Source organism: Neopsephotus bourkii, unplaced genomic scaffold, assembly GCF_033783945.1.
Source record: "Neopsephotus bourkii isolate Nb327-2 ecotype Australia unplaced genomic scaffold, CSIRO-AGI_Nbou_v1 NB_1820, whole genome shotgun sequence".
NCBI classification, from domain to species: Eukaryota; Metazoa; Chordata; class Aves; order Psittaciformes; family Psittacidae; genus Neopsephotus; species Neopsephotus bourkii.
Genome location: NW_026902293.1, coordinates 6,738,568 through 6,751,788, shown reverse-complemented (window position 1 = coordinate 6,751,788; position 13,221 = coordinate 6,738,568). Strand labels below are relative to the sequence as shown.

General features: G+C 36.0%; 1 protein-coding gene across 4 annotated transcripts in view; it reads right to left on the bottom strand.

The window, feature by feature from the left end:
- PREX2 (phosphatidylinositol-3,4,5-trisphosphate dependent Rac exchange factor 2) overlaps positions 1-13,221 on the bottom strand; it is a 173,171-nt gene that overhangs the window by 97,981 nt on the left and 61,969 nt on the right. For all 4 annotated transcript variants that reach the window (XM_061342876.1, XM_061342875.1, XM_061342873.1 and 1 more), the window contains 4 exons: positions 12,605-12,738; positions 11,162-11,265; positions 3,984-4,133; positions 1,096-1,240 (listed from right to left, as the gene is read on the bottom strand). In XM_061342876.1, the coding sequence (XP_061198860.1) occupies positions 1,096-1,240; positions 3,984-4,133; positions 11,162-11,265; positions 12,605-12,738 (533 nt within the window). The remainder of the gene's footprint in view (positions 1-1,095; positions 1,241-3,983; positions 4,134-11,161; positions 11,266-12,604; positions 12,739-13,221) is intronic.

Sequence of the window (13,221 nt, the reverse complement as noted above, 5' to 3'; positions counted from 1 at the left end):
TTATCACAGTACAACAGAATTATTATTTCCAAGGTGTGTAAAACAACCTGAGCCCACATGAGAAGCATATACTGCACTGCAGGAAATGCCTGGCTTGTATTGAATTTATAGCACATAAGTTATTTACATGTGTGTTCCAAATCTAAAGAGCAGCGTAGTGAGGTAGTGCAGCATGCACAGTCACGGGTTTTAACTGGTGACCCGAGGACCAGCACAAGCATGCTTGCAAAGGGTCTATTTCAAATATAACACAGAAAATAAGCCATTTGATGGTAGGTTTAAATGTTTCATACATGACTTCTCTTTACCTGCTTCCAACAACTTGAATGAGGGAACATGATTCAACCCCAACTCAATCATTAATCTTAATCCTGGTTTCAATTCTCATCAGCTATGTGACTGCTGATGGCACATGAAAATTGCCCAAATTTCATTTCCACTTTTGAAGCCAGTGGTGAGTTTCTTCACTAGAACGTGTTTGTGTAAATCAGTCATTGTACTTTATAGAAATACTTTCCAGGCTTAACTATCTTACAGTCAGAAAAAACAACTGATAACCCATCCACCTACCCAACTAATTTGGTTGTCACACACATTTTTAGGGTACCTATTGCTTTCTCTTTCTCTTGAATTCAGTCTTCTTAAGCCATAAGTATAATACGTCATTAGAAAGATCATTCTGATAATAGGGGTACATTTTTAAACATGTAAATTTTAGTTAGGCAAGAGGAGGACAGAAACAGTTTTGAGAGCAAGATTTTTTTTTAAGTGGAATAAATAAAATTTGATATTCTAAGTATTTCAGATAAAAAATCATTAAACAAGTTGGGAAATATATCTCTAAATAAACTATTTTATTTGATGCATTCTTGTATGTTCAACAAGCCTTTACAGCCTTGTCCCTTTAATAAAGCTATTTTGGAACATGACTGTACATCCATAAATTTCAGACCAATTTGCATTTTGGCTAAATTCTGGGAGGCAAATAGGCCTAACAGATACTACAAATAAAGTGTGGTTTCCACAGAATCCCAAAGAAGATGTAAAATGTGGGATTAGCTGGTAAAAAATCATGCTATAAAATGCATATAATACCTTCCAAGAAAGCATTTGGGAAATGTGGTTAATTTCCTCTTCCTGTCTTTGATGAGATTCCCTTGTTTACACATCATTTTGTACAGTCGTTCTCCTTGCTCAGAGATCATCACCCAAGTGTCCTGTTCCATACCCAATTTTAAACCTGCCAAAAATGCATTAAAATTTTATGAAGTGATATGGCCATTATATTTCAGTACTTTCCCTAAAATGGAAAAGCAATACCAATATTTTACATACAAAAAGAGGTAAGGAACTGCTTTCTATTATTTTTCTCACAATCAAGTTTAACCATGAACATCTGATCTTCATAAAGCAAAATCATATTATATCTTTTAGTTCCTTATAGCAAAGTTAAAATGTTATTATATTGACATAACCAGTGATATTGTAGTAATAAATACTAATGCTGTGATTTTCAGACTTCAGTATATGAATATTTGCAAGGGAATAGCCATGTCTTCACAATTTTTTAAAAAAGGGCCATAACATATGATAATAAACACCATACAATAATAAAAATGCTTTCACTTACACAAAACTTTTTCAAATTTCCAGTTAATAGTAGCTAATTATCTGTTATACATTTATTACTTTCATATAAGATTAATCCACCCCTTTTTCACAAAAGCATATACACAACTTCATTTCTATTTCCTTCAGATTTTTTTCAACATTAAGACTATTAAAGGTTTTATTTCAGTATTTCTTATTGGGTTGGTTTTTTTACCCTTGCTTCTAAAGGAAATCATTATGTTTTCTGAGTAGCAGATGATCAAAACCAGTTTTTATTGAACTGTGCATCCCACCAACCACTCACAGAAGTTTGTGCTTCCAAGAAGCACCACAGACCTTCATATCCCACGTGCTTTCTCAATGAACCATTTTTAGTTCTGGACAAAACTATACATTTCTAGAACAACTTATGTACATATTCTCAGTTTCTGTTCAGCTTTTTGTATTTTTAAAACTGCAACTGTAGATATTTAATATGAGAAATAGCCTGCCAGTTAATTCTGAAAATATATATCTGATTTAGTTTGTATCTATCTTGCAAAGGAGATGAAACACTGTTTTCGCATGTGCAGTTACTTGGGCTTCAGTGTAATTGCCTATATACACACACATGAACAGGCTCCATGACTTACTAAGTAAACATACAATTAAAGCATCTTTATGTTCACAGTGAATGAGAAAGTGTTAGAGCTGCATTTAGATACAGCATTTGAATTCTAAAAAGACATGTTTGGTTCCCAAGTCATTTGGCAACTTGACTGCAATTAAGTTGATACATCCTGCTTTGCAAGAGGTGTTTTTTCTGATATTTTGAAAAAACACAAATCACTGTGTTGGAGGAAGTGGATAAATTTCTAAGTCAACAGAGTAACAGAGACATTCAAGAAATATTTCTTAAGATTCTGTGTTGCAAGCTGAGTCTAAGTGTGCACCAAATCCTCTCTTCTTTCTTTCATGGTTGTCTCTTTGGTGGCAAACCCACTGAGAACAGGAGCTGAAAATTTCCCCAAATCATCAAATGCTACGATCCTAAGGCATGGCTTGACTTTGGGATGGCTACCTCGCACTTGGCAAGGTTTACCTCAAACCTACTTCTATTACCAGCTGCTTGATAGTATAGAGTGAAAAAGAATGAATACGTCAACATAAAATAATCCTACTCACTCTTTCAATTTCTTACATAAAGGTATCAAGAGTGTAAGGGAGCCAAGAAACTGAGCAGCGAAGTGGGATTTGTTAAAAGCCTTTCTGTCAAGTAAGACAAGGGCCTATACAGAAGCAGACAACCTCTTTTTTGTTGTATTTGACAATATCTCTACCACACTGTTTTTTTTTTTGTTTTTATTTTAAAAATTATGGGGGTTTTTTTGACATCTGAGGCACATTTTTAGCTTTTCTATGAATTCCTGGTGGCATTATTAACTAGCCAGTGCTCAGACACCCTAGTTGAAACTCTCGTCCTATGGCAAATGTTCTACAAACATTCAGTATTCAAATTTAAAACACCAAAGAAAGCATTGTTAGTTTCCATTTATAACAGAGGCATAAAGCAATGGCTACCACAACAGGCTACAAAAAAATCTATGCAGACCAGGAAAAGAAACCCAGATCTAACTACAAGGTCGTATTTTCCTTCAATACCAAGGCTACAAGCATTGTTACTGATTAGGATATTTAAGCTTGCAAATGAGATTAGCTCCATAAAATGATGATGCATCATCTTTCCCTGATTCTACTTTGTGCTGGGTTCACCTTGAATACATGATGTTATTCATGGTCACATTTGAGATCAGGATTGTATTTTATCCATGTATTCTTCCACCTTAATCCAGTTATTCAAAATTATAGTGGTTTTCCAATTGTAGTTTCTTACTTTCTTTTGCAAGGGAGAATACCTCAATGATGGGATTGTGACTATATTTTGTACCACTTCACGCTGGATCATCTGCATAGAGATCCAACACAGAAAACCTTCTCATTTCAGTGATTCAAATGGCCAGTCACAAAAGGCTATCAATGCATACAAATCCCATAAGGTATTTAGGATAGACAGTCATATACCACAAACCACAACAGTACACAGGCCTCAATGAAATTATGATTATTTATACTGCTGCAGGATAAACTATAAAATCATAGCTTAAATCATCTCCCAATTTAGGAAATAATGTTCACTACCAGTACACACGATTAAAGCCATTATGCCCTTCCCAGTTCAAAGTTTGATTTATTTTTTCCAAGCTGGTATCCATAAACCTTCAGCTGAACTTGACACCACAAGTTTGTGCGGCAGCTGCTTTTGCTTTATATCTCAATATAAAGATACAGCATGGCTTTCTGGCGAAGCAACACAAGGAAGTTTATTAACCTACCTTTTCTTCTCTCTCGCTCTTTCAAAATAGCTTCCAGCCATTCTTGCTTCTCTTCAGGGGTTTTTGCCATGCATACGAACCATTTGTTTTTTGCTGTGTTGTGGATCTTCCAGCCATTTATAACAGTGTGGCCACTGCTGTGATAGTCGGCTGGGAATAGATACAATGGCTTAAAGAGCACCAATTATTTAAAAAGCAATAGTTGTTGCAATTACTAAGAACTTCTGTCATTACACATAAAACTCAGGAAATATAAAAGAATAAAAATTAAAGTTACCTGCTGCTTGTGAACTACATTATAACTTAAGTTGTACTTCTAACTTCTAGTAAATAATGACCTCCTTAAAATGTGACAGAATTGCCTAGCATATGGAGGAAGGTATAAACCTGACACTAAAACAGGCAGAGTCCTATTAAAAGAACAGATCACAGTACCTGAAGTACTTTTGTTCATGTTAAACTGTAATAAATAATTCCTTTAAAAAGCAGCATTGTGGTTTCGCCCCTTAAATCCCTCAGAGCTGCCATGCCAATTGAATGATTTACTACTAATTTTTTTAAAAAAGATTAAACGTGCAGGGGAAAAATACAATTTCCTTTTGACAAGCAAGCAGATATTCTTCCTTTACTTCTGTAACATTTGAGTTTAAAATGCTATTCCATAAATCTTGCTCAGAAATTAGCTACAGAGACCTCCTTTCCAAAACTAACACCCTTGAATATCCTTCACTAGGATTACATGCATTTTCTGGAGGCAAATTTGTGTGGCATAAATGCCTCATGATAACTAATACATTTGCATAAAGTACAGATTAAAACTAGAAGTAGCAACTTCCATAACAAATATTAGGAAATCAAAGGTCAACGTTTTCTCACCAAAAACTCATTAAGAGGCAAGTCCTAGAGAAGCCCTGAACGACTGTAATAACAACAGAGTTTTCTACCTTATAAATACTTTTTCATAATTCAGCCCTATTTTGCACAATGAGATGGGATTTTTCAAAAATGAAGCCCTTGCTGAAATGCTTGCTAAGATTTATCATAAATCTCAGCAGACATGCTAGTATCCTTTCAATAACTCTGCATTTTAATTAGATGGAAAGCAGCCAAGCTTTGTATACTGGGCTGGGAAATGTCAGGAACTACTAAAAATCAAGAGACTGATGGCTGATTTCTAAACCAACAAAACTTTCTAGTACTCAAAGTGTGTAAGAAAGTGCAAGTCTATGATGGGGAAAAGTAAGTTACTTTTTCAACATCATGTTTATACCACTTACCTATTTATTGTATTTCAATTCACACAACCTATTTATAATATACTTTGGCTCTTTAAAAACACTGTTTCTTGAAAACTAGCCATCATTCATGCACTGTCAGAAAATCAGAGTCAAAAGTCACGGAAAAGAAAGAAGCCTCAGACAGAAGCTCTCAGCTGACAGACTGCAGACCTTTGGAGATCAGAGGCAAGAGCACTGGAGGAAGGAAGGTTAATGTCCCTTTGTATTATTTAAGCATATACTTATAAACCTTGCAATACTGCACTAGCTGCACCTTTGTGGGTTTTTTTTTCATTAAGGTAGAGGTTAATACATATAAAACTACAGGGTGATATTTTTCTTGTGGTGTTTGTTACCACCTACCTGTCATTGCAACACCCATGTAAGGAAATATTATGATCCGTAATGCAGTGAACTGAAACAGAATTATGGCCAAAAGAATAAAAAATAAAAAATGATGGCTCAGGCTCACATTTGGACTTAGACTCTCACAATTTACTCTGGACAGAAATTTGGTGTCAGCTTAGTAGTTTAATTCATAAAAAAATGGCTCATCCAGACACTTGAATACCGTGATGTAGAGATGACATTTTAAACATGCAGCTTCCTTGGCATATGAAGTTCTGTAACTGGTAGTTTAACCACATTTACCTCATGCCACTACAAAGTCCCATTCTGTGAAAAAGCCCAATCACTTAGCTAAGTACTAAGACTGCCTAATGTTTACAGATGGCAATAGGTTCAGGTGAGGGAAAATGGGTAACTATCACCCAGTTTTGCAATTGTAATCCTCTCCTGTAATGCCCAGCTCAACTCCAAGCTCTGCCTTTAACTGTAATACTCCTAATTTCCCTTTTGCTCTCTGTGCTCCCCATAACTACAATCCTCCAAGACACCCATGGGCATTTTTTTTACCTTAATACACACATGCCCATCGTCTCCTGAAGAGCATTTCAGCCTTATGCTATCACCCCATGTAAACTCATACCTTCTTTGGACTGGCTATTGGACAAAAACTGGTCATTAGCTGCAGATGTGCTGGTCGGCCAGCCAGAAGATGGCCAGCTGCGCAGGATATATGCACATTCTTCACATCAAGGCAATCACAGCTGCCAGTCAGGCCAAACAAATGATTTGCAAGCCTGACATAGTGGTTACAGAAGGAAGTAGAGGATGAGACTTCAAGTTATTTCATGCAAAGTCTGAACAAGCAAGCTTAACAAATCATTAAGCTTCCAGCTTCCCAACAAAAGGTGATGAAAGAAGACATCATCTTCTAATGATACTTGGTAATACATTAAAGCTTGTCATTTGATCTGTAATATATATAAAATATAAAATCAAGACTCAAACCTTTGAAATGCCTAAAAAGCAATTTCTCACAGCCATGTAAAACTGATTTTTTTTTTTCCTTTAAAAAGCCAATCAGAAATATCTGTATTGAAATACTTAAAAGTTTTTCAGACTTTAGGTTCTTAGGAGCCCCAGTGCTCAGAAATACCAAGGAAATAACTACTGCATAATATCAATTTCCTTCCTCCTTTGCATACTTTTTGATGCAATCTCTGTCAGGTAGTGTTTTTTTCTGTATGATGCATACCCCATTTCAAGACAACAGGGGACGGAACTTAGTATAAGCAACCATAAATCTGGTGTTTCCTAAGACCCAACTGCTCACCTTCATAAACTAAGTAACATTCATTTAATGGCTACTGAATGCCTTTAGAAATACATTTTCCTATCAAAATTTAGTTTTAAAAAACTGAATACAGAAAAAAATAGCATCACAATATATCTACCTTTCTAATATTTGCAACTGGTTATGTAGCCGCATTGTTTTAAGAAGACAATAGTCTGCTCTGATAAGTAAAATGCATTCCAATTTAATCAATGCAATTAAAAAAAGGCAGAGTGCTTCATGATGCTGAAACAAAATAAGAAAGCTTACACCGTGATGCTCAGCCAAGGCCTAATTTCACCAAAGAAAAATTGCTTTTCAGAAAAAAACTCTCTTAATTTCTGTAGGCACGTCATTAGCATGACAATAAACCACACTGGGAATCTGTTTTCCTATTTCTATGCTTCTACTTACAAACAAGGAAGACTACATTCCTACATCTATCAACAGTGAATGCAATCTCTGTCAGTAACCCTGTTCCCTGGAGCCCTACGGTTCCTTATAACAAGTGAGCAGAGGACTCCAAAATCTAAAGAACTGTGTAACTATTATCTAAAGTGAGAAGTCTTTAATGCCTATAAAGAGACCCATGAATAATATACGAGAAAAAATCATGCATAGGTACAAAAACATAAGCACACTCCACTCGGAGCTTCCACTCTAGATTAAGAAATATAGAAAGTGATAAGAATAGATGATTAAGGAGAATAAAATAATACAATACCAAAAAAGACACATGCAAAGCTAATGTGAATGAGGCTCAGGCAATCAGATTACTACACTTGGGAACGAGACGAGACAACAAGAACAAAGGAGAACAGTACTGGGTTACAGCTCAAATGCAGATGACTACAGGGGATGAGAAACAAGACAGCTGGGTGCAACAAATGAGAACAGTAAAGATAGAGGAAGGTTAAAGAAGGACATCACAATCTCAGTGAAAGGAAAAGTGTCAGTGTGAGAAGGAATACATTTCTTGACTACAAGGAAGGAAAAAAGGTTTTTTTTGGAGGTTTGTTTTTTTTAAAGGGAGAGAGGATGGCAAGGAAAGGTCATGGAAATAACACAGACACTTCCATATTTCAAAGAGAACCACAGAAAGGAGGGATGAAATAGCAGTAACTACAATAATAAAAAAAATGAATGTAGGATATTGGACAAACTGAAATGGAGGAGATGGAAAATGAGGGGCTATGGAAAAAAAAACCAGGTAAGAATAAACACAGAATAGTTTGAGTTGGAATATATCTTTAAAGATCATTTAAACAGGGGGAGTTCAGGTTAGATATAAGGAAGAAGTTCTTTACTGTGAGGGTGGTGAGGCACTGGAACAGGTTGCCCAGAGAAGTGGTAAATGCTCCATCCCTGGCAGTGTTCAAGCCCAGGTAGGACAAAGCCTTGGGTAACATAGTCTAGTGTGAAGCATTCCTGCCCATGACAGGTGGGTTGGAGTCAGATGATCTTAAGGTACCTTCCAATCCTATCTATTCTATGATTCTAGTCTAACTCCTCTGCAACAAGCAGGGACATCCTCAAATGCATCAGGCTGCTCAGAGTCCCGTCCAACCTGACCTTGAATGTTTCCAGGGATGGAGTACCTACCACCTCTAATAATGTAGAAATCAAAATAAGCAAACCACTAACTAATGTCTCAGAAGTGTGGAAAGGAGGACAGATTTTAGAAATGTATTTATAAAAGTGACAAGACCTGGTGTGGCTCAGGAAAGCAAGTAGGAAGGAAGTATGATAGCCTCCAGTACTGTTTGCAAGGCTATAGGAAATGGAGACAGTAGCAAAATTTCCCGTGGCTGAAGGAAATGTCTGGAGTGGAGAGGAAGACAACTGGTTTACAGCAAATTATATTTGAAGATTCACTGAGGAAGTAAACAAATGGACAGAAAGGAAAACAGACAGTGTGAAAGTGATCAAGAACTGCCTAGTTCAAGGCAAGCAAATGAAGAAAGACAAGAAAGATTTGAGAAATACAAGATAGTCATGTAAGGAAGAAGAAAGAAATATCTGCTATAGCCAAAACTGAAAGCACAGCAATATGAAGGATCAGACAGTGAACGAAGAAAGCTATGGTCTTTTTGGAATATTCATCATAAAGAAGATAGTGGGTATACACCACTGTGGTCGTAGTAACATCAAGAGTTACAAGTAAAGAGATGGTGTCTTAGAAAGTGAAAAAAATTAAATGGAAAAGCTGTCTTTTATTTCTAAAACATATGTAAGGAAGATGAAGCAAAATAAATTAAAGGTAGCCAAATAATACATGACATGAAAGACCAAAACACTCAGCTCTGTTTTGCATAAATAAAGTGCTGAGATTTCATATAAATAAAGCTAACAATTTGGCAGAAAAGGAAACAGCAGGACAGAAAATATTAGATAAACTGTATTCAAGTCAGCATAGATATGCCTAAACCACTAACTAAATTGGTGGGCCTGGTAAAGGACATACCCCAAAATAGATGTCAAAGAGTTCCTACAAAATAGGTCTATCAAACAAGGCGAACGAATGAAGTGTGATGCCATAGTGCTCTACCATTCAGCATTTTCCACTAGTTTTATCAAGAGCTGAAAGGAATCAGTAGTAACACTGTTCATGGAATCAAGACAAGAAGCATTGCAAGAGATTTGGGGAACAAGATGTGATTCTGAATGCTTAATAATTTGTGGAAATAGGAAGATAAAATTCAGTACAGAAATGAAAGTAATTATTTGTGAGGAACAGTAGCCCTGTGAGGAGCAGGGAGTTGGACTTGATGGTCCTTATGGGTCATTTCCAACTTGAGATATTCTATGATTTTAGTAGGACCTACTCTCAGACATTAACACAGTGTAAGATGCATTGGGATAAGCAACAGTACTGCATAAAAGGACTGATGTGGTATTCTGGAACATGAACTGAGAATTAGAAAAAATAATGCTCTCAGAAAAGCCAGATAATCCTGAGACTAATAATAGATAGCCCTCATGCAGCACTACAGTAATTATTCTGATCTGCTTGGCCCCAGTGAAGTTTCAGCTCTGGACAGCTCAAAATACAAAAGATGCAAACAAACTGTGAGAAAAAAAAAAAAAAGAAGAAGAAGAAGAAAAAAAAATAAATAAATAATTCAAAGAACAACCTGAAACTCCAAAGGACACAAAAAGTAATAAAAACTTAGAAAACACAACCCATGACAAAAGACTGAAAGACTTGAAGAGATGATGGAAAAACACAATAGTCTTCCAATAAACTAGTTTATTGCAATAAGAACAACAGCCAAACTACTCTCCAAGTCTATTCACTAAAATAAGAAGTGAGGAAATATTTTGAAAAGAAGTCAAGATTAGTTAAAAATGAAATCTTGATTTTCAAGAAATATTTGACTTCTATTAAGCTTAGTTAACCTGTACCATTCTTGTCATTAATGCTCCATTTTAGAAAATTACATTTAGAAATGCTTGGTATCCACAGTAGATGTAGGGCAAAGCTAATGCTTTCTGAAATCAGAAGAAATAATATCTCACAGAAATTTCCTTCAGACTGACACATTCCCAATGCAAATTTTAAAGTTTCCCTTTTTTTTTTTTTATTTCAGTTTTACATTAAAATGGCCAAGGTTTCCAAGGTTTCTTTATTCATTATAAGGAAAGAATAATTGTTAAGCGCAAAGGTTAAACCCAAGTTTCTAAAAAAGAAAAAGATTACATTTGTAGGAATACTTTGGGCTTTTACATTTCTAATGTATGTCAGAAAAAGAATCAATTGCATATTATATCCCTAATGGTATTAAACATTACTTCCATTTTCTTAAACTGTTATGTTACAATTTCAGCATTTATAGTGCCTGAGGCCTCATTCCAACAAAGCTAACTTTTCCATGCACTTTTACAAATATATCACACACCTAGGGATTACTTCTTCAAAGTGCTGGAATGCTGTTAAGGGAAGTTAAAATATACTACTTCAGTTCAGCAATAAATGTCACCTTATTTTAGTACTCTGTTCATGTTAGCGTAAAACAGTCATCTACGACCGCTCAACTAATAATGCATGAAAGCAATGATGTGTCACAGAAGTAGAGTTTTGATATGAGAACAGAATGCTTTTAATGTGGCATCTTAGTCTAAGTACAAGGAGCACCCTCCATTCTCAAAGAAATTGTGAAGCTGCATTTGATTTCAGCACTTCAAAAGACTGATCTGTAAATGAGCAACACAAATATACTCACCTGTTCCATCATCTACATTCTCTACCTCCATCACTTCTGTGTTTATTCTGCCCCGAAAAAGGTAACGGTGGCCATCTGTAGATGCTTTGCTGTTCTTCAATCGCCTGATAAAAGAAAGTGCAAATGAGCATGTCACCCACCACTTTTTTCTGTGTTTCTGCATTATGACACATGCATTTCATACATGCAGCATTTAAAGACTACAATAAGAATCACAATGCATTTATACATGTGCTGTTGAACTGTGGAAACCATTGCTGAACGAGACACTGCTGATGCTAATGAAAAGATCCTACGTCTGGTAAGAGTAATCAGCAAATTGCTGGCTGACATGAGAGTTTATCAGGGAAGTCTCACTCTACACAAGCTCTGTTCCAACACTTTGGTACCTGTATGCCACTGTCTGCCATCAAGATCTGTCCTTTAACAGGCACATGAAAACAGCCACAGAACTGATCAAAACGAATGGATATTATAGGTACAGAGAAATACATCTGTTACCCGGATGCTACAGATAATCCAGAGCTCTGCTAAAACACAGTTGGGAAAACAGGATGAAAGTTGGCTATCAAATCTGGAACCACCCTGGAAAATCTTAAGCACTCGCACTGTTCTGATGGACATGGCTGTGGTGCTGACAGTAGAACCTGGATTTATGAAGCAACATTTTCAGCAATTGCAGTTTCCTAAACTGGACACTGAGGTCAAAGGTGCAGTTTCCTCTGACACCATCCACAACTGTGCAGAAGCAAAGGCAAAGGTAATGGTACTCAGCAGTGCTATTAAAAGAGAATACTCAAAGTCTATTACATACTGGGAATCTAGCAAGGATCTATCTAGTTATATGTATTCCTGGCTATTCAAAACCAGCTTCTGGATCAGAGAGACAACCTTAAACAGTTTCAAGAGGGCTGCCTGTATTCAAGAAAACCCCTATTCCTCAGAAGCATAAGAGCACTGAACTGCAGAAGCTTGTTGCTACACTATGGAATTGTTTCTTGCAATGCGGGAAGCAGCAGCTTTCTGGCTGTTTTCCCTGATTAGAAATACAAGGCTTGAAACTCTCGAATCTGTAGAGACTTGTTTTATAACATAAGCTACAATGCTAATTTGTTTGAACTAAAAATTCATTTTGTTTACCATTCCCAGAAGAGAGTGAGTCCATCACGTATAACGTGTTGCAGAAGACTGGCAAAACTGATTCTTTCTCCCCACACTTCACCATTTAGATTATGTATTTGTGTAATTTTTTTTCCAATGCTTGAATTAAACACACTTCTCTTTGGATGGTAAATCTCCTCTAAAAATGCTGACTTTTATATTGCAATTAACTGCAGTAAACACTTTGGTGGTAATAAAATATTCTGATGAAAAAGCATACAGAGGATTAGCTCTAATGTGAGAAAAATGTATTATTTCTGAAAGCATAAATTAATCATTTACCTGTGCTTTTTTTTGCAGTAAACCAAAAGGTTGTCAAAAAGAAAAAATATCCTCTCTTGGATATTTCCTGCTGAAATTTTTAATAGTAGTCCACTTCGTAGCATTTCTGTGCACGTATCTGTGATGTTGGACCCCTAAAATCAATTGGGAAAAGATTATTTTTTATTCTGTGAGAACTGAAGAACTCCACACCGATTAAGGGAAAGTTTCCTATATAAACTCACAGCCATAATGATTCTCTGGAAACACCAAGAATAAAACTCAGGGCCATTTATTATATTATAATTAAATAGTGATTTCTAACGATGCTTAACACCAGTTTTGCACTCATTTAGGACTGCTGTAAACTAGAGGCTTTCTTGAATGGATTAAGTTTAATCACCAAGGTTTCCAAATTACACCTGGGTGTTGAGACTCCCCCTTAAAAATCAAGCCAACTTCATACAATAATTCTTATCCTCAGTAACTTCGCTATTTAGTCAGAAACATCTGAAAATTGGGCTTTACAAGACATGATCTATGCAAAGATGAGCCTGGAAGCCAAAGCCACATGGAACTTGAATATCACTAAGATATATACTTCTACACTAAGATGAAGATCGGCTGAGAAAGTTGGG